Source organism: Dipodomys ordii, unplaced genomic scaffold (assembly GCF_000151885.1).
Source record: "Dipodomys ordii isolate 6190 unplaced genomic scaffold, Dord_2.0 Scaffold38, whole genome shotgun sequence".
NCBI lineage: Eukaryota > Metazoa > Chordata > Mammalia > Rodentia > Heteromyidae > Dipodomys > Dipodomys ordii.
Window position 1 is genome coordinate 1,325,396 of NW_012267254.1, and position 26,696 is coordinate 1,352,091.

The 26,696-nt window shown below is 43.7% G+C and overlaps 1 protein-coding gene across 1 annotated transcript; it reads left to right on the forward strand.

Annotated features, from left to right (window-relative positions):
- Positions 1-2,416: 2,416 nt before the first annotated feature.
- On the forward strand, positions 2,417-19,358 carry LOC105986913 (cancer/testis antigen 55-like). Its single transcript, XM_013018053.1, has 7 exons — positions 2,417-2,553; positions 13,463-13,503; positions 15,996-16,177; positions 16,645-16,695; positions 17,199-17,354; positions 17,690-17,839; positions 19,164-19,358. The coding sequence occupies exons 1-7, from the start codon at positions 2,417-2,419 to the stop codon at positions 19,356-19,358; spliced, it is 912 nt and encodes a 303-aa protein (XP_012873507.1).
- Positions 19,359-26,696: the final 7,338 nt, after the last annotated feature.

Below are 26,696 nucleotides of genomic sequence, written 5' to 3' on the forward strand. Positions count from 1 at the left end.
TTTTTGCTTATGTGGTGCTGAGGAATCGAACCAAGGGCCTCATGCATGCAAGGCAAGCGCTCTACCACTGAGCTACCTTCCCAGCCCCAAGAGTCCTGTTTTTTAAGAGCTTGAAAACCTGGGAAGAAGGATGTATGTGGTGATGTTGATTATGATACATCATAGTTATAAAGTGATTTGTTGAATGGTAATCTCTTTGTACAACAACTTAAAGATAAAGTGATTTTTAAAAAGAACTTGAAAACCATTAAATTACAGCCCTTTGAGATAAGTGTTTTAGCCTTTGTATCATGGAAGATTTCAAACGCATACCATCTATGCAATCTCTATCCAGCTTCAACAAGTACCACCAACTTGGCAAATCTCATTTCATATCCAACTAATAAGAACACAAAGAAAAATGCAGAAAGATTATCTTTCCGTTCTAAAATGCTAGGATTGAACATTCTTGGTACTGCAAGCAAGTCTGGCTCCAGAGCCTCACTGCCTGAGCTGAATATACAAGAATGGAATATTGGGGTTGGTGCAGGAGCTCTCAGGAAACCAGGTCAGGAAACAGCACAAAACATTATAAGGCCTCCTTATCCCTGGCAGGGGAAAGGTGAAGTCACAGGAAGGAACTGAATCGGGGCAGAAGTGTGGTAAAGCTCTTACTCCCACAGGACTTTAGAGGAGTCTGACAACCCTGATTTTCTCCCAGGTGACAGGATGTCAAAGTTTCCAGCCCAGGAGGAATCTAGAGTTTCTCAGCAAAGCTGGGGAGCAGCCTAGTCCTCAGGGAGGCTCCCAGTTCACTCAAGCCTCAGTACCAGCAAAGCTGCCTTCCAAAGCCAGAAAAAAAAAGTGGATGGATAGATTTCACTGTATCCTATGTGTGTATTCTTTTTCTTAAATTTGAGTTGCTGCACCTGAATGGGGCAGGTTAGCAGAAGACTAACCAGGTGCAAAGGATGTAGAATGAGTGGTAGTGATTTCCATGGAAAAAGCACTTGACATACTGCTTTTGATTTGTGTATCATCATGGAAACATCTATTGATCTGCCCCTTTCTATATGTCAGGTGATTTTATTAAAGAGATAGCATTTAGTCTTCTTGGCAGCCTGCAGAATGGTGTCAAGCATTCTAATTGCTCCAGTCATGAATTGGAGACTCCTGGAGGTGGAGTAATGCTCTTAAGTGGCAGAGCCATTGTATTTAGTGATAAAGATTTGTTCTGGAACACCAGCCAGCACATTCCTGCCTTTTAAAGCCACTCTGACTGAGCCTGAATAACCACAAATCAAGCTGATAGCTAGCCAGGTGCTGATGGCTCACATCTGCAATTCTAGCTACTCTGGAAGCTGAGAACTGAGGATAGTAGGCCCAAGCCCCAGGCCAGGTGGAAAAATCCCCATGAGATTCTTGGCTCCAATTAACCACTCAAAAACTGGAAGTGGTGCTGTGGCTCAGTGGTAGAGTGCTAGCCTTGAGCACAAAGAGGCTCAGAGACAGAGCTCAGACCCTGAGTTCAAGCCCCATAACTGACAAAGAAAAAAGCTGATAACTAAGAAAACGGAGCATCCATTTACTCTCCACCTTCACATGCTAGACACTTTATTGAGCTGTCCTCCTCAGCTCTCTGTCAACCTGGAAGTTGAGAATGTAACTTTGCAAAGAGTCTTTGGAAATGTAGTCAAGTTAGCATGAAGTCCTACACGATCACGGTAGACTGTAAAACCAATATGACCCATGTGCTTAAAAAATAGTCACAGAGACACGGAGGCCAGATGATGTGACAATCACTAGAAGCTGGAAGGAGTAAAGAGGAGTCCCTCCTACAGCCTTAGAGGATGGCGATCCTACAGACACCTTGATTTCAGCCCTCTGTTCACCAGGTGGGTGTGACTGGTTTCCTCAGCCCTAGGAAACCAGGGCAGACACTACTGTGCAGAGCGTTGATTTCTATGCATTATTTCATTGGCTCCTCATGGAACCCTGTGATTATTAATCATTTTTCAGATGAGAAAATTGAAGCCCAGAGAGTGAGAGACCTGACCAAACTCACCGAGCTCACAACCTGAAAAGCCAGGATTCCATCCAGCTGATTCCTCCTTTCAACACCTCTGACTGCACTGCGTCTACAGTAAAACATGGGTTGACCATCTCCCGGCACTTACAGGGCTTCTGAAAAGTCTTTTGAGGCCTCCTGGGATGTTCTACTGCCCAGTTGAATTTTCAAATCACTGTTGTAGTGAGTACAGGAATCAAAAGCACCCAAGGGCCTGTGGAGTTTTTGGTTGCTTGAGGTCCTGTGCCTTGCGTTGATTTTGTAAACCTATATATCTCATCCTGATTGGTTTACAGCAAGGTAATTTTCCCAGAGCTGTTGATGAATAGTCCATGCCTCACCTCCGCACCCTGCCTGCATCCCGTGCTAATGACAGTCATGACATCTGCTGGTGACTCCCTTGAACTACATCGGAAGCCAACGGAGGATGCTACCAGGACCTTCAGCAAGAGGCAGCCACCCCTGGGCCACAGTTTGGATGGAAGAATAAGAGGAAAAACCGTGAGGTATGGGGACTAGGAAAGGAGGAAGGGAGGAACAAGCGTGAAGCTGCAGAGCCTCACCTCTAACCATTCTGCTGCAATTCCCAAGGTGGAGTGACGCTGTATTCAATTTGACATCAGGAAAATAGAGATCCTAGCTGTGCAGCGGAACCCTGGCTAACTTCTGAGCTCCTAGGGCACTGATCATCTGCGGGTTCCCTGGGGCAAAAGCCTGGAGCAGAGGGATGGGGAGACTGGAGCAAGGCTTGTCACACCTGTCTGAAGAGAAGATGCCTTCAGCCGGCCATGATCCTCATGTGTGAAGACCCTGGAACTCTCGCTGCACACACTTTAAGAACTTTAGTGCAGTTCCCCTCCAGCACTTTCTGGGTGCTCTGTGGTCACTATGGTAGTGCCCAATCACATCTTTCTTACATGTGGTATTTGAGAACAGAAACTTCGGACACAGGTCTCTGGGAACTAGGTAGACCGTCTTGCAGCTCTGCTGGCCTGCATGGTTCTATCTGATTGAACTTCACCCTGAAGGCACCCATTCTACCCATTCTGCCCACTTCCTTGGTGGCAAGAGGAGTCACATGCTTATTGGCTAAGCCTTCTCACCATCCTTGGCACCTTCTCTGCACCCATGTCTGCCTTGCAAGTCCTTTTTCAAGAGGCCCACTGGAAAATGTATGTCCAGGACCCTCCTTAGGGTCACATGTGGAGAAGGTCCAGGGAGTAAGTCCTGAGCCCACTGCAAACTGGGGATATGGGGCATGAGTTGGCATGCTGTGGGAAGTGAACTGTAATGTCCTGATGGTGAGAGGGATGGAGCTTTGTTTGCTGTGGAGGATGGTGCTGCAAGTGAAGAGCAGTCTTGGTTGCTACATCTGGACTGCGGTAAGAAGGAAGAAGGAATGCATGGTAGCCCTATTAGTAGCCTTTTGAGAAGGCTTGGAGGCAAGACCTGTGTCAGCCCAGTCTCGGGGCCTCAGGACCTCCTCTGCACACCTAGGAGCAGAATAGAAGCCAGCTTTGTTGTAGTAGCTGAATAGGAATGTATAACAGTAGTGACTTATGTGTGACCAGAATGTATAACTGCTGTTGTATACTGCTATCAATGTCCTAGGAGGAGGAAGATCAGTCTGGTGTAGCCTGAAGTGAAACTATCTCCTAGTCTCAAGCATTAATAGCAATCTGTAGCCTTTGCTCCCCTTGAATCTCTGACGATGTGGTAACCTGCTCCAAGGACTTATGGTTTCTCTCCACTAGGGTGACATTTGGAGCATCATTGTGGTGAGTGACTCCTGAGGTCCTATCCCTCTGTTCTTCCTGGGAATATGAGGAACAGGGGCTCAGAGGGTTGGGTATATGACATGATATAGGACTGGGTCCAGGCAGAGCAGGCATTTACATGTGAGCAGTGTCCAGTGTTCTCACAAGGCCAGGACTTCCTTCTTTAGCAGTCCCAGGGTCAGAATTACCAGGACTGTTGGAGTCACAGGGAACACTTGCTCTTCCTCTAAAACACAAGGGGACGGAGGGGACGGGGGAAAATTCCATGCTGTTCTTCCCTAGACAGGCACGTGGGAAACGTGACCAAATCAGTCCCAGATGGCATAGTCATTCACCACAGACCCTGCTGTCTTTCTGAGCCCCTCAGAGAAGAAAGAGTGCAAGAACTGGTACCATGGTGCTGTTGGTATAAGCCGTCAATTAGTCCCACAGGGGTAGGTGAGGGCCTTCAGGATGCAATGAAAGACCAGGAAAGAAGTTCCTCTAGAGTGGAAGAAAACCAATAATGAAGCAATATTTGTCAGCAAATTGTAAAGAACAAGAAAACCTGGCTCAAATCCAAAACTCAAGATGCTGAGGGTGTGGCTTAAGCAATGGAGTACCTCTCTATCATGTATAAAGCCCTGAGTTCAAACCCCACTGCAGAAAAAAATAGTGTCAGTGCCTAGGTTCCATTTCCAGAGATTCTGATTTAGTTGGTTAAGAACCAAATCCCAAACTTCTCATTAGGATAGATCTAGGAATGTTTTGCTTTACTTTAACAAGCTGGAATTAAAAGGGGAGGGATAGAGACTAGGTCTGGGAGAGGTATTGAGACAAATCCAGATACAGATATTGGTACCTGATCCAATTGTCCAAGTGAATAGAAGATCAATGACAAGCATCAACGTCGTGCTTTCTATAGGTTATCTTACTTTTTGTTATGGTAGTGTTGACTGGAACCTGTGGCTGCTCTCAGCTATGAGCTGACAAGAATTGCTGTCTACTTAGTCTTGACTGACAGAGAAAATGGTTATCTCCTGTTCGTTTCTGGAAGCCATGCTGGATGCTGCCTTCTATCTCATTCATGAATACGCACTTGGATATCCTCCTGCCATCTTGAGTGGGCAGGGGGTGGGGTGGGGGAGGCTTTAACATTGCCTGTTCTCCAATCTACAAGTTGAAGAAAATGTAAGGGTCCGGTCACCCAGAAGTAGGTTGGCTGAGAAGAACAAGGGGACAGTTGTGTTTTTGCTGTGACATGGTTGGTGATACTGAGTGCATGACTACACTTTGTCTTCCCCCTAAGACTGTGTGAATGTGACCATGGAGGCTGCTCTGATAATGCATTCCCCTGCAGTCCACAGTCTCCTGTCTGCACGCAGCACTTGTCCAACATTTGGTTGGGAATAAAGCTGGGATCCAGAGTCCCTTCACACCTAGGACTTGTATAATCACATAACTATGGGTGGACCATCCTCACAGGCCTATGGTTTCAAACACCACTTGCTATACTCTAAGGCATGGAGGATGACCTCTCCTTAAAGAGGTTTCTCACAAATGGTGCATGTATGTCACATGGGAGAGATTCTGCTTTTCTATAAACACAGAGCTGCTTGAGTGCTTACTCTCCCCCTCTTCCTACACCCCATAGTGGACCCTCTGATGGGAGGGAGAGATGGGTACACAGCCCTCTGGAGGTGCTGGGATTATGTTGGTATCGTGCTGTTACTTTCCTGTTCACGTATTCCCTGTGCTAAAAGATCCATTCACTCCTTCATGGCAACCTCATTGTGGGGCATTTCCCCTTCAGGACTCATTATTCCCAGGGCCTTAGCTTTCCTCTACAGGGATTTTGTTTTGTAAAGGTGATGTATACAGGGGGTTACAGTTACATAAGTAAGGAAATGAGTACAATTCTTGTCAAAGATTACTATCCTGTCCTTGGTATTCTCCTACTATCCCCTGGACTCCCCTCCCCACAAAGTTGTAAAGTTCATTTACAACATAGTGTCTTTGTGAGTATCACTATTGTATCGGTTCACCCTTTGTCCTTTGTCTCATTATGGGGAATTTTTTAAATTAACTCATCTGAATACAGCTACTAATGAATTGTCTGTAGTTTCATACTAAACTGTTATGTGAAGCAATCCTGAGCAAGAACAAAGCTGGAGGCATCCCACATCCTTATTTGGGAAAAAAATACAAAGCCACACTGATCCTAACAGTATGGTATTATCATAAAAGGAGACAAGAAGGTACAATGGTGAGGGAAATAGTCTCTTCACTGTGCATATGTATATATACATATATACATATATAATAGATATATGTATATCTCTTATTTATTTATTTATATGGTGCTACACTCCAAGTGGGGGATCTGAACAAACTCTCAGAGGCTTTTCTTCCTTCTTCCCTCCCTCACTGCACCAGCAAAAACATTGTCATTTCCTCCCTGGGCAGAGTTCCACTTGCCCCTAAAGTCCATGGCTCTATATATTTCTTCCTGCTCTCCTCAAACTTGCTAACTCCTTCATCTGTTCTATCCTTATCTGTCTTTGCTTTCAAACCACAGGACCAGGCTCTTGTCTCTTAAATTTAATGTACCCGGTTACACTCGTGAATGTTTCTTTCCTATATGTACCATGGTATGGATATCTAATGGCTTGTTCATACACTCAACTGTCCACCATCATAGATGCATAGTTTCCAACTTCTGTCAGAAACCCTTTTTCATTCTTTATGATGGTGAGGATTGAACTCTGGGCCTCATGCCTGCTAGGAAAATGCTCTACCACTCTGGTATTTGAGCAACATGGAAAGATGTTTTGAAAAGTCACAAATTTGCCTTTACATGGACGTGGTTTAACTTTCCACTTTGGTAAATTTGAGTGGAACATTCCAATAATGTGAGAAGGGTAGTTTTAGCTTCTCAAGAACCTGACACACAGGTCTCCATGTTGGTTGTGATTTCTTGTGCCCCACACGACAGGGTATGAGTTTTTAATGTTCCACATACCTCCCAATACTTGCTAAAGTAGGATTTTTAAATTTGGACTTTTTCTTCCTGTGTAATAAGTGATATCTCACCTTTTAAGTTATACTTTCAATCCCCAATTACTAATGATGGTTGCACATGCTTTAAATCATTTGCCACGTGTATATTTTCTACAGTGAAGGGTCTATTCCAATTTATCTACCACACTAAAGCACTGAAGATTGTAGAAGATCTTACTGAGAAGTATACAGGGATGGGGAACTATTGGAGGTCTAATCTGGACAATCTGTTTAATGGGCCTGAGGTCCTGGACCCGTTGATAGGATTACTAAGCCATTTTGACTGGGAATATGGGACATGCATGGCTCAAGGAGCTATCCCAAATCGATCTCTATCCTTCCCTCTAAAGGAATGGGATATTGTTCTCTCCATACAACCTCTCCAGTGCTTTAGCTGAATTTGAGTAGGCAGAAAGTGAAAGCTACCCCTGTTTCCTTCTTTAACCTATACCAAGGACTTCTCAGCCCAGGGAGTGAATTAATTTAGGGATGCAAATATTTTGTCCCTATTAATATGTAGACCAATTCCCAATTTTGTTATTAAGTTTCAATGAAATAAATTAGTGTCTGCCTTGGGGACCAAAAGGAACTGCAATTTGGTATTTGGGTTTGGGAAACATCTGTTTCCTGTAACACCTGGGCAGAGAAACCTTCTCTCTCCCTTCACTCCTAAGAACAAGAGTAACTCAAGGGAACAAACTAGATCTTTGGGCAGAAAGCAGAGGGAGGATCTAAAGGCTCTTGCATCAATCAAGAAGGTTACAGTTTCCTCTGGTGGTCCCACCTCTAAATTTATTAAGGACTCTGGATGGGACCCTCCTGAGTAAATGATCCCTTAACTCCCCTATTACTCATCAAAGATGGGGGTGTGTGGCTTCTCTTCTTTCTTTCTCCCATTCTAGGCAATCTTTCTTGAAAATACCCAGTCTTGCCACATTTAAGTCATTTCCTTTCCCCTTTCTTTGGCCCCACTTTCTGATTTTCTAGTTTCCTAGCTCTTGAGGCAGGGGTCAGGTGGAGTGAGGACCAATGGTCATTGATTTGGTCTCCCTTTGTTGGCTTGCTCCATAATAGAGAGTAAAATTTTTGCCTTCTGTTTCTGTCTTTCTTCATCCCTCCTTACATATACTTTCTGTGCCTGGGTCAATAACTCCTCCACCAATCTAGCCTTCCACTTTTGTCATTTTGGTAATTTCTTGACTATATATGACCAACTGTATGTAATAAAATGGAGTTGGTATTTTGGTTTGTTTTGGTGTTGTTGCTTTTGGGTTTTTTGTTTTGTTTTATTTTGGTTAGTCATGGGGATTGAACTCAGGGCTTGGGCGCTGTCCCCGAGCTCTTTTACTCAAGACTAGGGCTCTATCACTTTGAGCCACAGCACTACTTCCAGTTTTTTGGTGGTTAATTGGAGATAAGAGTTTCGGGAACTTTCCTGCCCAGGCTGGCTTTCTACCTCCTGAGTAGCTCGGATTATAGGTGTGAGCCACCAGTGCCTGGCCAAAACTGAGTCTTAACATTCCTTATTCTGGGCATCTTCTAGGTCTAAATCTACATGTTTCCTCACCTGATCCTTTAGCAATCTGAGAAATTCAGCTGGCCCTTCATCTTTTCCATGTTGGACATCAAAAACTTTGAACATATTTTATGAATAGGAACTGATTCTTTGATTCCCTTGGTAATGAAATTTCTCAAGCCCCTGATATGTTCCAATGTCCTGGATTATTATTACTATCCCACTGATGGTCCTGGTTGAGAAACGGAACTTGACATTGGCTGCAGGGACATTTTCTCCAGGCAGATGGTTTCATTCCCAATGGCCATTGGTGCTGTATAGATCATATCCCTTTGCTCACTAGAGAAGAGGATTCCTAAAATGGACATCAGCTCAGCCCAAATATATAACTGTGGGCCCAGAAATGAATTGACTTTCGAGCAGAGAACTGTCTCTTAAGGTTTCAGATCTCAGACCTCTGATGGGAGTGTTGATAAATCCAATTCTACCTCCTCCCCCCAGCCCCAGTGTGACCTCTCTCTGAGGAAGGAAAGAATACGATTTTTCCCCAGTTTGTTTTTGTTTTGGGTCTCAGCAAGGCAAAATTTACTTCTGTAGAAGTAAAGTTGATTTGGGCCATCAGCCAGAAAGCTGGCAAGTAAGCACACCGAGCAGGCAGACTGTTCCCCTTCTTCTCTCTAACGAAGCAGGTCCTGCCCCTCTGCTCAGTTTCCCCAGTTTCAAGGGGGAGATTTTCAAGATCTGTGTGGCATTTCTCTAATTCCTTCTCTCTGGATAGGGAGCCAGGAAAGAGGAACAGAGAGGAAGAAGAAGAGGACAAGGGAGAGGGGGGAATTGTATTTGATATTGGTACCCTGGTATTGTATATATGTTTATTTGAATTAGGGAAGGGAAGGGGAACAACCAAATGGTGAGACAAAGGACAAAGGGGGAACCAATGCAACAGCGATATACACAAGAGAGTATGTTGGAAATGATTTGTACAACTTGGTGGGGAGCTGGTGGGGGAGGGAAGGTAGGAGAAAAATGAGGGAAGGGGTAGCAAGTTTGACAAGAAATGTACTTATTACCTTACTTATGCAACTGTAACCCCTCTGTACATCACCTTGACAAAAAAATGGAAGTGGGAAAGTTGTCTCTAGTGCCTGGCCTGAGGGAACAGTACGATTATAAAAGGAGGAAGAGAAGACAATGAATCTCACTCAGGGCATTTTGTCTCTTTTTCTTTAGTGTCTGGTTTTTTGGGGGGGGGATTATTTTGTTCTGTTTTGTTTTTGTCCTAGGGCTTGAACTCAGGGCCTGGGAACTGTTCCTGAGCTTTTGTGCTCAAAGCTAGTGTGCTACCACTTTGAGTTACAGCTCCATTTCCATCCTTTTAGTAGTTAATTGGAGAGAAGAATCTCAGACTTGGGCTGGGAAGGTGGCTCAGTGGAAGAGTGGCTTGCCTTGCATGCATGAGGCCCTGGGTTCGATTCCTCAGCACCACATAAGCAGAAAAAAGCTGGAAGTGGCGCTGTGGCTCAAGTGGTAGAGTGCTAAGCCGTGGGCTGAAGAGCTGAGGGACAGCGCCCAGGTCGAGAGTTCAGGCCCACGACTGGACCCCCCAAAAAAGAATCTCAAACTTTCCTGCTGGGCTGGCTTTGAACTGCAATCTTCAGATTTCAGCCTTCTGAATAGTTAGGTCCCATGGTACTTTTTAGGCCTAGATTCTTCTGAATTTTCTTTCACTTGGTCCACCTCCAACAGTGCCCCTTAGCAATTGGCAGGTCAGTATAAGTCCCTAAGCTGGATTAGTTGAAATTTGAATCTAACACTGCCCTCACTACAGAAATGTAGATTGGGACTCAATTCTTGCTTCATGTCTTTAGACACTTCTCATTCATATAACAGTCAACCTCCAGAATCCCAACCACCAAAGCATACCTTGTCACTCTCGTGATGTTTCTTACCTGGTCTATGCAGAGTTACTTGGTTGCTGCTGATACCTGCCCTTAGGGCTTTCATTTACATTGCAGAAATCTCCAAAGAGTCTGGGAAGACACCCACAGCTAACCAATCTTCAGGGCTTCAGCAACCAGGCAGCAGGACACATTTCCCCAGGGAGGGAGTCTGGATCTCTTTCCATGAATGGAATGACGATTGTGGTCGATCCCCCACAATTATTGGATATTGTGACCCTCTGGTGTCAAAAAAGCAGACATGTAAGAGACAAAGGAGATACTGGCATTGCAAATTTACTTCTGTGCAGAAGAGTGCTGTAGCAACTCAAGCTAGAGTCTTGCAGGCACACAGAGTAAGCAGTCCACTTTCTTTTCATCCTAATGCAAGGAGCACTGTTCTGCCCTTTAATCCTATTGGTGGAATTAAAAGACTCATATTCTTCTTGTCCTGGTAAAGTTGCAGTTTTTAAGGAAGTTGGGAAGGTCAGTAGAAGTAAGCAATTTTAGGAACCTGGTGTCAAGATACCTTATCACAGGATGTGAAAACTTTGGTTTGACAGAACAATTTCAGGAAACTTGATTTAAAAAGTGACTTAGCATATAATGGGGACACGTTAGTTAGACAGAAAAGACTGATTTCCCTCATACAAACACCCACAACTGAGATGGTGGGGCCCCAGGGAAAGATCTTTGTCACCTCCCTCTGTGGAGAGCTCACCCATTGTCCTTCATGTTTCTAAAAAGCCACAAACAGACATCTGACATCCTAATCCATGAAACATCCCTCTGTGTGGGGATTTTACCTCTCCCTGGAGATATCTTGGATGAGAGGAGGTAACCAGGCTGGGGGTTGAGTATAACACTGTGTTTATGGGCATCAAAGATAGAGACACACTACTTGGGCCAGAGACCCATCTCTGCCTTAGTTAAATTATCCAACTTTCTCTTGTGTCAAGGCTCTCCTATAACAATGCAGCAACAATAAACACTCAAGACAGTGACAAGCTCAAAACAATGCCCAGCACTGAAACACACTCTGAAGCTATAGCTATTACTAATACCACAAGGAAAACACTTTCTTCTCCTCTTCATGATTCTCATGCTGATATCTGTTGAAAGCTCAGGACACCCTCCCTCTGCTCATCATGTGAGCCATTGCTCCCAAATCTACTTTCTTGAACACTGGTGAGCCCAAGAATCCAATGAACATTTCTGGCCCATTTCCAAGGACATCCTGCTTCTCACCTTTTGGGCCCCTCTTATCCATCTCTGCCATTATTTGCAACTGTGCAGTCTTGTTCTGTGCAGGAGTAGAGAAAAGATCCATTGTGGTCATGGATTGTAGCAGTTCCTTCCTAGTAGGTCTCTATGCTCTGTGCTGAAGTTCCCTAGAGCCTATTCACCACCAAAGTACCCAAAAGGACTCCTCTAAAGCTACAAATCCTTCAGATACATAATAAAAACTAATTATAGTGTCCTAAATGGTTTACCATAGACCTCTTTTTCCTATTTCCCAATCTTTAATCTCTTACTTCCTCTGCCACATCTTTTTATGTTCTCTTTGAACACATAAGCGAACCCTTTTTTTGCATTGGTTCTAGGACTTGAACATAGGGCCTGGGTGCTGTCCCTGAGCTCTTTTTGCATAAGGGTAGCACTGTACAACTCGAACCACAGTTCCACTTCCATCTTTTTAGTGATTAATTGGAGATGAGTTTCCTAGACTTTCCTGACCAGGTTGGTTTAGAACCACTATCCATAGGTTGCAGCCACATGAGTAGCTAGGATTACAGGCACAAGACACTGGCATCTGGCCACAGCAAGCAACTCTTGCATCAGGTTTCTTCACACATTGTCTTCCTGAAGAACCCCTCTTCCAAGCAGGAGAACCTTCAAGATTTTGCTCCTGTATTCTTCCTAAAGATGCCTATCTTGCCCACCCGATTTGAAATTGCAGTCAAACTCTTAGACACCTGTCATCCTGTTATATTTCTCAATATGTCCATTACCTTTCAGTATATTATGTATGTAACTTTAATATTTGTAACAAAGCCTTGAGAGAAAGGCTTTACTTCATATCCTCTCCTACCTGGTATGAGAAACTTACTATTATTGGGCCAAACTAACTGCCTATTTTATTCACTAATTTCAGAGCTGTTTTACTGGTTCACAGGACTCAACAAATATTTACTGAGCGAATGAATAAATAGGATCTGTGTAGCAATCAATATAATTAGTAAGCAATGGATAAGTTTTATCAATGGTCATTAAATAATTGTAAGATAAATTATTACTGGGCTCCATAAAGGAACCCTAGTACAAGACAGGTACTGGGCATCTATAAAAGTGACATCTTCATGGGACTGACATAAGATTCCTGCTGAACAGTAGTGACTATCCACTGGGTGGGTAGTCCTTATGCTAAACATCATGCTAGATTTATTTTCATTTGCACAGCATGGGGGAAGGTGTCTGCCATATCTTTTTTTATGTGTGTATACTATCCTGGGGCTTGAACTCGAGACCTGTGTGCTGTTTCTGACCTTTTGCGCTCTACCACTTGAGCCACAGCTCCACTTCTGGCCTTTTGGAAGGTAATTGGAGGTTAAGAGTCTCCTGGGCTTTCTTGCTTAGACTGGCTTCAAAGACCATCTTCAGATCTCAGCATCCTAAGTAGCTAGTATTACAAGCATGAACCACCAGCACCCATCTATACCATACCTTAAACTTTCTGACCCCAAATTATAACCCCGGGTACTTGTGGCCAGTGTGGTTTAGCGCCCAAGCCATTTTCCTGAGATTGGTGACCTTGCATTAAATAGGTGGAGCCCTGACTTTCCTGCCGACTACCTCTTATTGGCCATAGGAGTCCACGTGACTATTGATAGCATCTTCGTTGGCCAAATGAAGAAAAAGGCGGGCCTCTTCGGAGGTGGAGTTTAAAAGGCAGATGCTAGCTCCTGTGTGGTGCAGTGTCCCTGTCCATCACAGGGGCTGAGGCCAGACCTTAACTGAAGATTGTGACCTCAGGACCTTCAGACAGAGGAGGTGTCGTAGACACATTGGCTGTGAGGCACAGGAGTGCCAGTAGTAACAGAACTATGTTTAGGCTTTTGAGCCAAATTTTCACTTTCTTCCGAAGAAGGGCGGACACCAACGAAGAACAGCAGGAGACGGTGCAAGGTACCCCTCTGCAAGTCCCCCTGGTCCACCGCATCCTAACGGTTCTCCTAATGCTCCTAACGGCTCTCCGCTCTGGCCTCTGCCCCTGGGCCTCAGGAGGGAAGAGTGTGAGGGGTGGGGCTAGGCCTTCTAGAATGTCCGGTGGCGGGGAGTGGGGGTCCCGGAGACTTCCAGTGTTAGGGCATCCTATATCCATGCCCCAACGCCCTTTGTCGAACCCAAATAGGAAGTGTTTGGGCTAATACACAGAAGTTGTGTCACAAAATGCTTGGTGGGCTCCAACGTTTTCTGTTTCTGGGAGAAGCAAAACGCTCTACCTTGGGGCCGAATTTGTTCTTGTGTGTGATCGAAGCCAAGTGGGCCCATCACACATCTGCCATGCAGGGGAGAGCAGGAGGCAGGTTTAAGTGCTTCTCTGTATTTCCTGGAGCCCTGCCCCAGGTCTATCCTACAGTGGACCATCAAAGGAGATGGGGTAAGATCGGCGCTTGGTGGGGTGGGGGGGAGGGGCAACAGATTCCACATGAGGACGTTTGCTGGGTGACTGATGTCTCTGATCTGATTTATAGTAATACTAATTTGTGTCTAGTGCTTGTATGTTCCAGGCATGGGACTAAGGGCTCTAAGGCATGTGTGTCATTAATTTAGTCTAAGAAGAGCACGCCTAGCATTGCCATGTCAGGGTAATAGGGAACAGAGGCACACAGCGAGGCAGTGACCTAGCAGAATTGATACCCCACACCCACATCCAACACACCTGACTTAATTAATCTATCAGAGGGCATTCAGAGTCCTCAGGAGGGTGGTGGGACGAGATTATTGCCTTGTGGTTAGCACTGTGCTCAGCAGGGACAGGGATCTGCCATCCTCCCTAGGAGGAAGAGTACAGACTCCCAGCGGAGGTGGTTGGGTCTTAGCGAAGCTCGTCTGGGAATGCCATTCTTCCTGTTGAGCTGAACTCTCTCATGGCAGCGTCCCTCACTACCTGTTCTTTTCTCCACTGGGAATAGAGAGTCTGACAAATTTTCATGTGCTGAGTGGCTGTTGTCTCCTCTGTCCTTCCTCTTTCTCCTAAGATATGATGTGACTACTACATTTAACTTAATAATAATAATTAATCATAATCCTTACTGTTTTCAATTTCTCATGTTCTGCTGCATTTTATTTTCATGATATAATATATAATAAAAGACTTCCTAGCCATGCTTCTAATCCCTTAATTGTTTTTTATTTATTTTTATTGTGAAAATACTATACAGAGGGGTTACAATTACATGGGCAAGATAGTGAGTACATTTCTTATCAAGCATTGTAGCCTCCTCCTTTGTTTCTCCTTCCCATCCCTTCCCAGCCTCCCCCCACCCCCCTACCCAATCCTCCCCCCGCCCCCCTCCCTAATTGTTGAATAGGCAACTGGGGCACTGTGGTTCAGAGCTTCATTTCTGCAGTACTACTGTGTGGGGTAGGATTCCGGAATACTACTTACCACTTATGCTTATTCAGAAAAATCAAACTCCTTGATGATTAGATTTAAAACCCTGATATATTGCAATACTCTATCTGTTGAGATATAGCACATGATGCTTCTCAGTATGTTGGTATAAATGTAACAGCTGTGTAATAACTGGCCTATAAAGGCAAAGTGTGTGTGCAGTCAGTAATAGGGCACTTGCCTAGGATGTGAAAAGCCCAGGCTCCATCCTTGGCAATGCAAAGAAACAAATAGCAGTCCATTAAAGACTTACCATACATAGATATCATAATAAAACCATTTTATACTCTAGATTGTTCAAGACGCTCACAGTTTCAAAGCAGTTGACATTTATGTCACTTAGCATTTACAATTGAAATTAGGCAAACATTGGTGTTTTCCTTGATTACAGAAAAAAACGGGTTCAGCCAAGAGCCAGTGGATCACACCTTAGTCCTAGCTACTCAGAAAACTAAGATCTGAGGATTGCAGTTTGAAGCCAATCTGGGCAAGAAAGCCTTGAGACTCCAGTTAACCACAAAATGCTTGAAACGGAGCTGTGGGTTAAGAGCTAGCCTTGATCACAAAAGCTCAGCAATAGTGCTCACTCCTAGATTTCAAGCCCCAGGATTGGCAAAAAGTAAAAATTTTAAAACAAGTTTAGAATTGTTAAGAATTGTGCTTGGGGTTGCAGAGATGAGTGAATTTACTAGATTGTAACTGTAACCCAGGCAATCTAGCTTCCAACACTGTGCTCTTAACCACATTCCTCCATTGCTTGTGGTGTGAGGACCCTGAGCTGTACTAAGAAATGGTATGATCAGGATTTGAACTTGGGCACTCTGACTCTAGCACCCTGCATGTAACTGTACTATCTGTATCATCTGTATCTCAAATTGGAATCACCCTCTTTCTAGAAATTGATAACAGCTACCATTGTCTTCCTTGGGTAGGATTTCTTTGTAATGGGTGTTTGCTTTTGAGACTGATTTCTGGAACCTGTTGTTTATTCATCCTATAGGTGAGAGCAAATTGAAAACTGTGGAAGGATTTGTGACAAGTTTCGGTAGCGATCATGGCTGGATTGATGAGTCCATTTACTTCAGTGCTGATGCGACTGGCAATGCGTCTCTAAAAGTTGGACAAAAAGTTACCGCAGTTGTGGAAGAAGATGAACTATCTTCCAGACTAAAGGCAATCAAAGTAAGATCACTATGAATTTGAGGGCAGTCCTTGTCTTACTGGCTTTCAGCATAGCTTTGTATTTTAATTCAATGTCTCTGTGTGACCTGTACAGTGGATATAGTGAAATTTGAAGTCCTACTCCTCTGAAGCTGTAGGTTTTTTTTTCTAATATTGGTTGTGATTTCTGATTTTTGTTTCAGGCGGGAGTCTCAATATGTTGTTCTAGCTGTCCTTAAACTCCAGAGCTGAAGCAAAAAAATTTTACATTTCATTAAATATTTGTATGCATCTCTGTCATAAGCAAACTGACCTTTATTTTGATTTGCTCTTTCAGAACTGTCCCTCATTTGAGGTTATTTTCCCAACCTTATTTCATGCTTCTTTCTGTAGACTCTGGATCTTGAATTTTATGATTTTCCCCCAATTCTTGTAAATTGTATTTGTTTCTCCTGTTTCCCTGCCCCTGTTCCCATGCCATTTGCCAGGCAAATACTTTGTATCCATCCACAACCCAGCGCAAATCTGATTTCCTCCAGGTAAATACCCTTGCATGCCTTCTAGCAGTCTGAAATTTTCTTCTGCCTCAGGATTCCTGAGACCAATTTTTGAACTTACTTTATACTCTGTAACTCTACTTGCTTAGAAAGATTTACTGTCCCTTTTCCTCCAAATAAGTTGAAAATTTCTAGAGATGACAGCACTATTTTTTTTCTCTGAATCTAATGCTATATGTGCAATTAAAATTTCTGGATGCCTTTTATCAATGCATGAAACATGGGTATTGCTTTTTTCCTCTCTATTTCCTCTGATCTCTTTGTAAGATAATGTGAAATACGTTCACTGGTATTGAGGATAACTTTAAAATATCTTGTGAGACAGGGTCATATTACATTGCACAAGCTGGTCTGAAACCTCTAGGTTCAACCTAGCCTCCTCTCTTCACCATATGCCAAAATCCTTCAACATTGATGTTTTAAGCATTCAAATTAATTTTGACATTTTATATCGTATTTTCAGTAACAATTTACATATCTTACAGGTGGATGCTATCTCTGAGAATTTTGAAGTCGTTATACAACCAGACCCCAAAATGAGAGTTTTAGCTGGCTGTGTTACCCGTGTGAAGAAAAATATTGTATACATTGATAAGAAACTTTACTTCTCTCTGGACATCTTTTCTACAGGTATGATTTATGTCATGCTAAATTATCATAGACAAGTGGACAATTGACTCTGAGGTTGGTTTCATCTGAAAATATGTGTTATAAGAGGCAGAATACCTTCCTAGCAAGCATGAGGCCCTGAGTTCAAACCATAGGGCTTCCAAAAGAAAAGATGTGTTTCAGTATGAAAAGTGTACTTTAAATAGCATGCAAGTTATTTTAGTGTGTAATAAATCAAAGTAGCTTGTCAAAATTAACATAAACAAAGGTAACATCTCATTGACTCAATACATAGTACTTTAAAAACAGAAACAGAGAGAAACAAGAAAAGAGAGAAGAAAAGTATAAGGAAGTGGCCTAACCATAGTTTTCTAGTCACTCATTTTTTTCCATGGCTCTTTCAGGTTTTGTGCCCTATAAGGGTGACTGGGTAGAAATTGAGTATTCTAAGAAGTCAAGGAACTCAAAGATCAAGGCACACTCGGTGAAGCCCATGAACTGTAAGCATGTGGAAAATGTAAGTTGTTTCCATGTCAAACTTATTTTTAAATATATTCATATCTTCCCCTAGTGATGATGATCTTTGATCTCAGAAATCTACTGAATGTTCTGGAAGATCTGAAAATAGGGGTTGTGGATGGGTACAAAGTATTTACCTGGCAAATGGCAATGGGAACAGGGGCAGGGAAACAGGAGAAATAAATACAATTTATGAGAATTGAGGGAAAATCATAAAATTCAAGATCCAGAGTCTATAGAAAGCAGCATGAAATAAGGTTGGGAAATATTAGGGGCAGATTACATGTTACTAACTTTAATAAATGAATCATTTGAGCAGCAGTAGAGCTTCTATGTGATTAGTTCACCATCCGATTCCTAAGCCTATAATCCTAGCTACTCAGGATGTAGAGATCTGAGGATTATAAATCAAAGCCAGCAGGGGGATGAAAAATTGTGAGATCCTTGGTTCCAATTAGCCTGCAAAAAGCTGGAAGTGGTGCTGTGGCTCACAGTGGTAGATTGCCAGCCTTGAGTGAAGAAGCTAAATGACAGTGCCCAGTCCTTAAGTTCAAAGCCCCAGTATTAGTGCATGTACACACAGACATAAACATAAACACAGGCACACACAGATACACAGACACCCATACAGACACACACACACACACACACACACACACACACATACACACACACAAGAGAGGGGGTGGAATATGTTCTTTACCAGAGAGGGGTCAATTTTCTTTTTTTTCTTTTCTTTTCTGTGTGGTGTATATGCTGGGGGGAGACTTGGGCTTGAACTGAGCACCTGAGAATTGTCCCTGACTTTCCCTCTCAGGCTGGCTTCAAACCCCAGTCCTCAGATCTCAGCCTCTTGAGTAGCTAAGTTACAGGCATGAGCCGCTGGCGCCTACTCCATTTTCTTTATTGAAATAACAGGAATTCCAGAAGGAGATAATTTGGAAATAATATAGAATGCATATAATTAAGTTCTAAATTATTAGGGAAAATAATAGCTCTTTCCCACTGCATTCCTTTCAAGTTATTCCCTTCAATCTCTCAGCCTTAACTATGCAATTGTGGGTAATGTTTAGAGAAAGGTTTCTCATCAAAGATCTTGGGACCATCTCCAGAGACTCTGCTGGAATTGGTATAAAGTGGGACCTGGGCCATAGGTGTGTTGACAAAGAGCCAGTGTATTGCATTACCAGTGTACCAGGCAGTCTGGGAATCCATGGCGGGATGGAACAGTGTGCCAGTTAGAGCTGGAATGAGGATGTGCAGATCCCACTATGATGGATTGTGCTTTGCTGTAAAAAGTTTTTCATCATTTCTCACCACAGATTTACATTACTTCAATAGAGGAAAGAAATGGGGTGATCGACTACAGCATCTTTTTCACCTTGGATTCTCTGAAGTGTCCGGCTGGATATGAACCTCAAGAATATGACCTGGTCAATGCTGTCATAGTGGAGAGTACCCAGGTGGGCTGTACCTGGAGAGCAGTTTCCATCACCCCCGTGCAAAGTTCCTTGTAACAAAGTATTTTTCCCTGTTTATCTTTCCTTCTATGGGATTAAGAAGTTTGTTTTAATAGAAAAACTTAGCTTAGAAAGTTTAAACAATGTTTGAAATAGAACTCTTTAGGTTCATCTAATTAATGAGTGTGGTGTAATCTCTGCAGTTAGGAGACAGAGGCTAATTGATCTGGAGTTCAGAGCCAGCCAGGGCTATGGAGAAAGGCCATGTGTAAGAACAACAAAAAAAAATGGGTATTTGAAAAATAGCATATCTATTCAGTTGATATTTCATTAGAATTTAAACACATGAATTAAAAAAAAAATCTTTCACATGTTAGTGACCACAGTCAACTAATGAACACAGCCAGCCTGATTTATGGAGCAAGAGCTTATCTGAAAAAACAAAGAAGCAAAAAGATACCAGCAAATTCTCTAGAGAGTGGGGATGCACTTTATTGAAGTATATTAGCAATTAAAAAAAAACATTGTAATGCTAAATCTTGATTGTAGGTAAAAACAAGCTTGACATTAAGGTAAATCTTGGTTTCCAGGCTCATAGTGAATTCTGTGCTGGCAGCGCTAGCAGCTACAAAGCTTCTAACTCCAAGCACAAGGGCCAGCATGTTAATGGGCATGATTTAAAGTGACAGTCTTCCTTTAGATTGGAGTCCGCCTTATGCTAGGTGTGCAGTGTTTCCTTATTTCCACAGCATTTCCCATCTCCTAACAACTCCTCAGTTTATGAAATTTAGTGTCTATCTCTGGCCCTTCTTTCCAGGCTATTCAGAATGTAAGTGCTGTCAAGATAAGGGATGCTTTACCAGGGCTGTGTGTATCTTTTCTTCATTAACCTACCAGCAAGTACTTAGTACAGACCCTGGCTGGTATTAGGGGCAGATTACACGTCACTAACTTTAATAAATGAATTGTTTGAGCAGCAGTAGAGTTTCTGTGTGGTTAGTTCATCATCTAATTTCCAGGAATCAAGTTACTGAGCATCCCATGAAGACCTCAGTTGATTTTTTAAACAAAAATATAGCCATGCATGGTGTCCATAAGCCTCCATGGGCACTTTATGGGAGAGGTGCCAGTCCATCTGTAGATTTGTATCAGGGCAAACCCAGGGCCACTTGTAGGAATGGGAAGTTGCTTGAGCCTGGGGAAGGATCTTACCAATGTCCTGCAAGAGGAGTCCATGAATCTCCTTGATCTTCCTTAAGAGATCATTCAAACCATGACCCTGCACTAGGGGAGGGGCTATTTCAGAGCTTTGAGCATCACTGGGATGTGGCTTGTGGCTCAGCCCCAGTCCTGGGCTTCATAATGCTGTCCCAACCCGCAAGACTTCAAAGAGGGCAGTGAATCTAAGCGAGAAGGAATGAAGGGACAAGAGACACGAAGAAGGACAGCAAGACAAGGATTCTGATCAAGCTGCCAATTTTTATTTTTCACACAGGGGTATTTATATGCTTAGAATAAGGAAGCTTTTTCATTGGGCATAGCAGCTGCAGGATGCTTGCTTAGGGCAATGTGAAAAGGTGGTCAATAGCAGCTACCTGGTCTTTGTTTGGGGCTGGATGAAAAGACCAGATTCTGTAAATAGCCTCGAGAGATGTTCCAGAGAGATAGTCAAGCTTATCATGCAGAGAGACTCCCTGCAGGACTCTCGACATCTCCCCCTTTCTTATTTAGAAAATTGACCATCAATTGTTGGCTGCTCTTTTTAAGGGGGTGACAGAGGCTCTGTTCCTCTAAGGGCCAGGGTTTTTCTCCGCTCCAAGCAAGCGTCCTCACTCGGGGTGGGGAATGTAACACGCCTTGGCATGTTTTTTGAGGAGATGGCTTGTGGGTATGCATGCCAACCGTCATGCACCAGAGCTTGCCACTCAGGGGTCTTGGGTTTTGGGATCTCGCGGATCCATCCCCCTGCAGTCTTACCTGCACCCTTGATTTGAGCATTTTTTCTTCCTCCCATAGGTGCATCCTCCCCCAAGCCTATAGGAGGAGGGGCGAACCTATCCCTTATGGCAATAGGTCTTGCCCGTTGAATGGTCAGGAGTTATGAATAAGAAGAAGGGTTTTCTAAATAAGAAAAAGAAGGGGGGCTGTTTCCCACTGGAACAAGCTCATGGCAAAACACTAATTAAAAGCCTGGGGTAGATCCTAGATCTCAATGCTGTGGTCTGCCATATCAAGGCGATGGTGATGAACCTGTATGGGCTTAGAAGCCAAGAGATTAATCTGTTATTTAATAAATTCAAACAGGAAGGTCCACGTCTGGAGTTCTAGCTGCATCTGTAAGAGAAAAGGCAACATCCTGGGGGGTGGGGGCTTGTGTAGGACTGGGAGTTTGGGAGGGGACAAACCCTATCGCCCCTGGGTTTGTCTTGGGGATGGTCCGGGCCAGGGGCTGGCCCCGAGGGAAGCTTTTGCGAGAGAGAATGGGCTGTCCAAGGGCATTTGTTTTGGATCTACATTCGTTGGCCCAATGAAGGCCCTTACCACATTTGGGACAAAGAGTGGCAGGGAGTGGTCTACCTGTAGCTTGGGAGGGCATTGCCCCTTGGCTTTGTTTGCCGAAGGGACATTCACGTGCAAAGTGACCAGGTTGTTTACAATTAGGGCTCTCGACATAATGCCACTAAAAGTGCCTGGTCTCTACTAAAGAGACTTTGGCTCTGAGTTTGCTTTATAGGTCTACGGGAGTCCTCCAACCCTCTAGTGGTTTGTGCCCCACTTTATATTAAAGAAAGCCAGTAGAATATCTTGCAGTTGGTACTTTCACATGCTGGTTCACTCTGCAACTTCCAATTTATGTGCCAGGAACTATTGTTGGCATGAGAATGGAGCCAAATGAAGAACATTTAGGGCCAATATAGAATATAACTTGCCTTCTCTTAAACCCTGTGGGCTTCCTAACTCAGGATAGAGTGGTTCCCAAGAGAGGAAAGCAAGTGGGAGCTGGGCTAGCTCCAGGTCTCAGTGAAAGTCATCCCTCCTAAACAATATCCCACCATCTGGGAATTCCAGAGACCACCGCTGTACATTAAAAATGTTATCAGTTGGGCTTGGAATGTGGCTTAGTGGCAGAGTGCTTGCCTAGCATGCATGAAGCCTTGGGTTCGATTCTTCAGTGCCACATAAACAGAAAAAGCCAGACGTGGAGCTGTGGCTCAAGTGGTAGAGTGCTAGCCTTGAGCAAAGAATCTCAGGGACAGTGCCCAGGCCCTGAGTTCAAGCACCAACACTGGCAAAAAAAAATCAGTCACTAGGCTTATGCATGTAATCCTAGCCACTCAGGAGGCTGAGATCTGAGGATCACAGTTCAAAGCCAGCCCAAACAGTTAAGTCTGTAAGACTCTTATTTACAATTAACTACCAAAAGCTGTGGCTCATGCAATAGAGTGCTACCCTTGAGCAAAAAAGCTCAGGGAGGGCACCCAGGCCCTGAGTTCAAGCCCGAGGACTGGCACATACCCAAAATATGTCAGCCATGAACTTGACTCCTTTCATTTCATTCTTCAGGTTGGCTAGTATAGAGGAGATGTCTCTGAGAACAAGTTTGGGTCTGGTTAAGCCTTTTCAGGTGTGAGTCAGTCATAACTACTTTTTCCAGACAACTTCCCTGGACTGAAGAAAGCACTTCTGTCACTGGTGTGCACTAGTGGTAAGGATGAGGACACGTCCTTCATTTTGTGAATAACATACCAGCATCCATTTGCTTTCTTTGAGGGAAGATTCAGCAGAACTAGACTTTGAACATTTTGCTGCCACAATAAGTTAGTTCCAATGCTCTTTGCCCTAATTTAGAAGGCAAAGTCCTTGGTCAATTCATCTACATCAGTGCATCACACAAGCCTTCTTAAATTGATGTCTTTATCATGTTAAGACAGGAGCAGAAAGTATTTTGCTACATGGTTTCTATACTCATTAAAGAATTGGCATGATAATTCAAGGACTTGGTCCTGCAAGATTCCAGACATCCAGTGTTTTCTTTTTTTAATTATTATGAAAATACCCTACAGAGGGGTTACAATTACATGGGCAAGGTAATGAGTACATTTCTTATCAAACATTGTTGCCTCCTTGTCGGGTCTTCATCAGTCCCACAAAAGACAGACGGGGTCGAGGAAAGGTAAGTGCCCGTTTCCCAGCCTCCCTTAGCCAGGAAGACAATCAGACGCAGTGGGGAGTCAAGTCAAGCAGGAAAACTCGTTTATTAACCCAGAGCAAGCCCTTTATAAAGCAAAAAAGAGTGGGTGGCTTGGCAGGGGAGGAAAAGGAACCAATCACTGTCAAGGTCACACCCTATCATGCACCTAAGCTTCCATGGACTGGTTACACACTGAATGTAAAGCAAATTGGGCTCTACCCACTCAACTCCCTCTCAGCGCCATCTTTGCTGCCCATGTGCTCCACACCTCCTTCTTTGTTTCCCCTTCTCATCCCTTCCCATCTCCCCCCACCCGCCACCCCGCCCCTTCTGTGTTTTCCTTAGGTAGAATTTTGTTCTGGTTATGTCCTTCAAAAGTTCATATACTGATATATTATACATTATATATAATATATGAGAGATATGGCCTAGTTGCAGGTTTGGATCAGTACTACACTAATGAAGTGATGAATCCTGGTCTAAAGAAGTGACCTTGGTTTTACTAGGATTCCTACAAGAATGGGTTTCTATATAAAGTTGAACTTCTGGCCTAGGAAGGTGGCTTAGTGGTAGAGTGCCTGCCTAGCATGCATGAAGCCCTGGGTTTGATTCCTCAGTACCACATACACAGAAAAAGCCAGAAATGGCACTGTGGCTTAAGTGGCAGAGTGTTATCCTTGAGCAAAAGAAGCTCAGGGACAGCACACAGGCCCTGAGTTCAAGTCCTAGGACTGGCAATATATTTTTAAAAAAAGAAGTTAAGGTTGCCCTTTCTTGGTCTCTCGCATCCTTTCTCTGTCTTGCACGTGGTTTTGCCTCTGACACTGTATACCATGAGCCCTCCGCAGAAGCTCTTACAACTCCTATACTGTGAGTAAAACTACCTGGTCTCAACTATACACTCTACCCCATGAACAAGTTTGTTTATCTCTCTGAGATCCAGTTACCTCATTTTTACAAAGAGATATTCCGAAAATTTCTGTTTTAGGGACCTGATGACTATTACATTATTGATTCTGTGCAATGTGATTAAATCAGTACTTGACTTAATTTGGTAAATTCTACTTTTTCTTTTTTTCCATAATTATCAGTATGACTTGAAACTTTTGATCATTTTTGCCAGTACTGGGGTTGGAACTGAAGAGGCTGTCACTTGCTCTGCTGGCCCTCTACCATGTGAGCCCCACCTCCAGAATATGTGTTGAGATTTTTTTTTAATCAATCATGGGGCTTGAACTCAGGGCCTGGGCACTGTCCCTGAGCTTTTCTGTTTCTAGTCCTCTAACTCTTAGAGCCACAGCTCCACTTCTGGTTTTCTGGTGGTTAATTAGAGATGAGTCTGACAGACTTTCCTGCCTAGGCTGGCTTTCAACTGCAATCCTCAGGTCTCATCCTCCTTAATAGCTAGGATTAGAGGAATTAGCCACCAGCACCCAGCATGTGTTGAAATTTTTAACCAAATTAAAAAAAAACTCTAGATACATTCTCATTAGCATATAGAAATTATACAATATAATGAGATTTATTATTACATTTTCATACAAGCACATGACATATTTTGATCATATTCACCTATGTATACCCTCTCTTATTTCACTTCTTCCACCCTGCTGATCTCCTTCCTTTTCCTTCATAGTCCCCCTTGCTCTTTCATGTATTTTAATTTTCTAGATTCTTTGCATGAAAGAAATCATGCAGAATCCTGTGCTGGTAGTTCACCTCTGTAATCCTAGCTAATCAGGAGGCTGAGGAGTGAGGATCACAGTTCAGACACCACCTGCGCAAGAAAGACTGTGAGAATTTTATTTCCAATTAACCATAAAAAAGCTGGAAGTGGCTCAAGTGGTAGAGAATCAGCCTGAGTGGAAAAACCTAAGGGACAGTGCCAGGCCCTAAGTTCAAGCCCAGGACCAGCACAAAAAATTACCATACAGACTTGTTTTTTTTTCTTTTTTGTTGGTCATGAGGATTGAACTCTGGGCTTGGGCACTGTCCTTGTGCTCTTCAGCTCAAAGCAAGCACCCTATCGCTTGAGCCACCACACCACTTCCGGTTTTCTTTTTGTTTACTGGAGATAAGAGTCTCATGAACTTTCCTGCCTGGGCTGGCTTTGAACCGTGATCCTTAGATCTCAGCCTCCTGAGTAGCTAGGATTACAGGCGTGAGTTACCTGCACCCAGCAAACTTGTTTTTTGTTTGTTTGTTTTTGAATCTTGCATGTTTCACTTAACCTGGTGATGTTCCATCCATTTTTCTGAAAATGCCATGATTTTATTTTACTTTGCAGCTAAATAATGTTACTGAGTTCAAGCCCCAGTACTGGCGCGCGCATACACACACACACACACACACACACACACATCTTCACTGGATGATCATGAAGGCAAGAGTAGATATTCACTACCCCAACCTTCATTCTGTATATTATTGAGATACGAATCCCTCCTAGCCAGCTCTTCTTTGTATGTTATTCCCCCAAAGAGTGACAAAGTATTTAGGTTCAGGGCTGGTGGGAATACTAGTACAAAGCAGCACAGAAGCAACATTCCCTCAGTTGCACTTTCCTCCAAATAGGTTAGCTTGATGTGCTTCCAGGGTAAGGCTGACACCCGAAGGTTGTGTCAGGGTCCCACGTATTCTAATGACCAGCACATAGGGCGTGGGACCTCAAAGCATACTGGGGGGATGGGCTCAGCAGGTCCTGTGCTTTCCACTGTCTGGGACATGGTTTCCCTGTCCCACTTACTGCATGCAATCACACACACCTGCTGAGTCTCCCAACTCTCTTTAGCCTTGCTCCAGTGGCGTTCACCCAGGTCTATACCAGCACAAGGTAGAGACACTGGCTGGGACAGCATGGTGATAATTACTTCGAATTCCAGGGAAAGGAACAGTGTGGGGTTTATGATTCCTGAAGCAGCAAACTTGGGCTCCAGCTTCTCAAGCTGCCTTCCTGTTATAGCACCCATGCTTTTACATTGAGGGATACGGGGCGCTTGTAAAGAGCTCTAAAGTGCCCAAATCTACAGGTCAGACTGCCTTTTGGTTCTGCATCTGACTCTGCCAATTTTGCCCACTTCGTCTCTCCCTCTTTTCCTTTCTGTTAGGCTCCTCTTCTGCCAAGCTGCCAGGCCACTGTGAGCTCAGTGACCGTGAGCTCTTTCTTGCCCTCTGATCCAATAATGTGCTCAATATTTTCAGTG

Coding starts and splice junctions, on each gene's coding strand:
- LOC105986913 (XM_013018053.1), top strand. CDS start 2,417: ATGACAGTCATGACATCTGCTGGTGACTCCCTTGAACTACATCGGAAG. Junction 17,355..17,689: donor TTTCTACAGGTATGATTTAT/GTCATGCTAAAT, acceptor GCCTAACCATAG/TTTTCTAGTCACTCATTTTT. Junction 17,840..19,163: donor ACTGTAAGCATGTGGAAAAT/GTAAGTTGTTTC, acceptor TTCTCACCACAG/ATTTACATTACTTCAATAGA.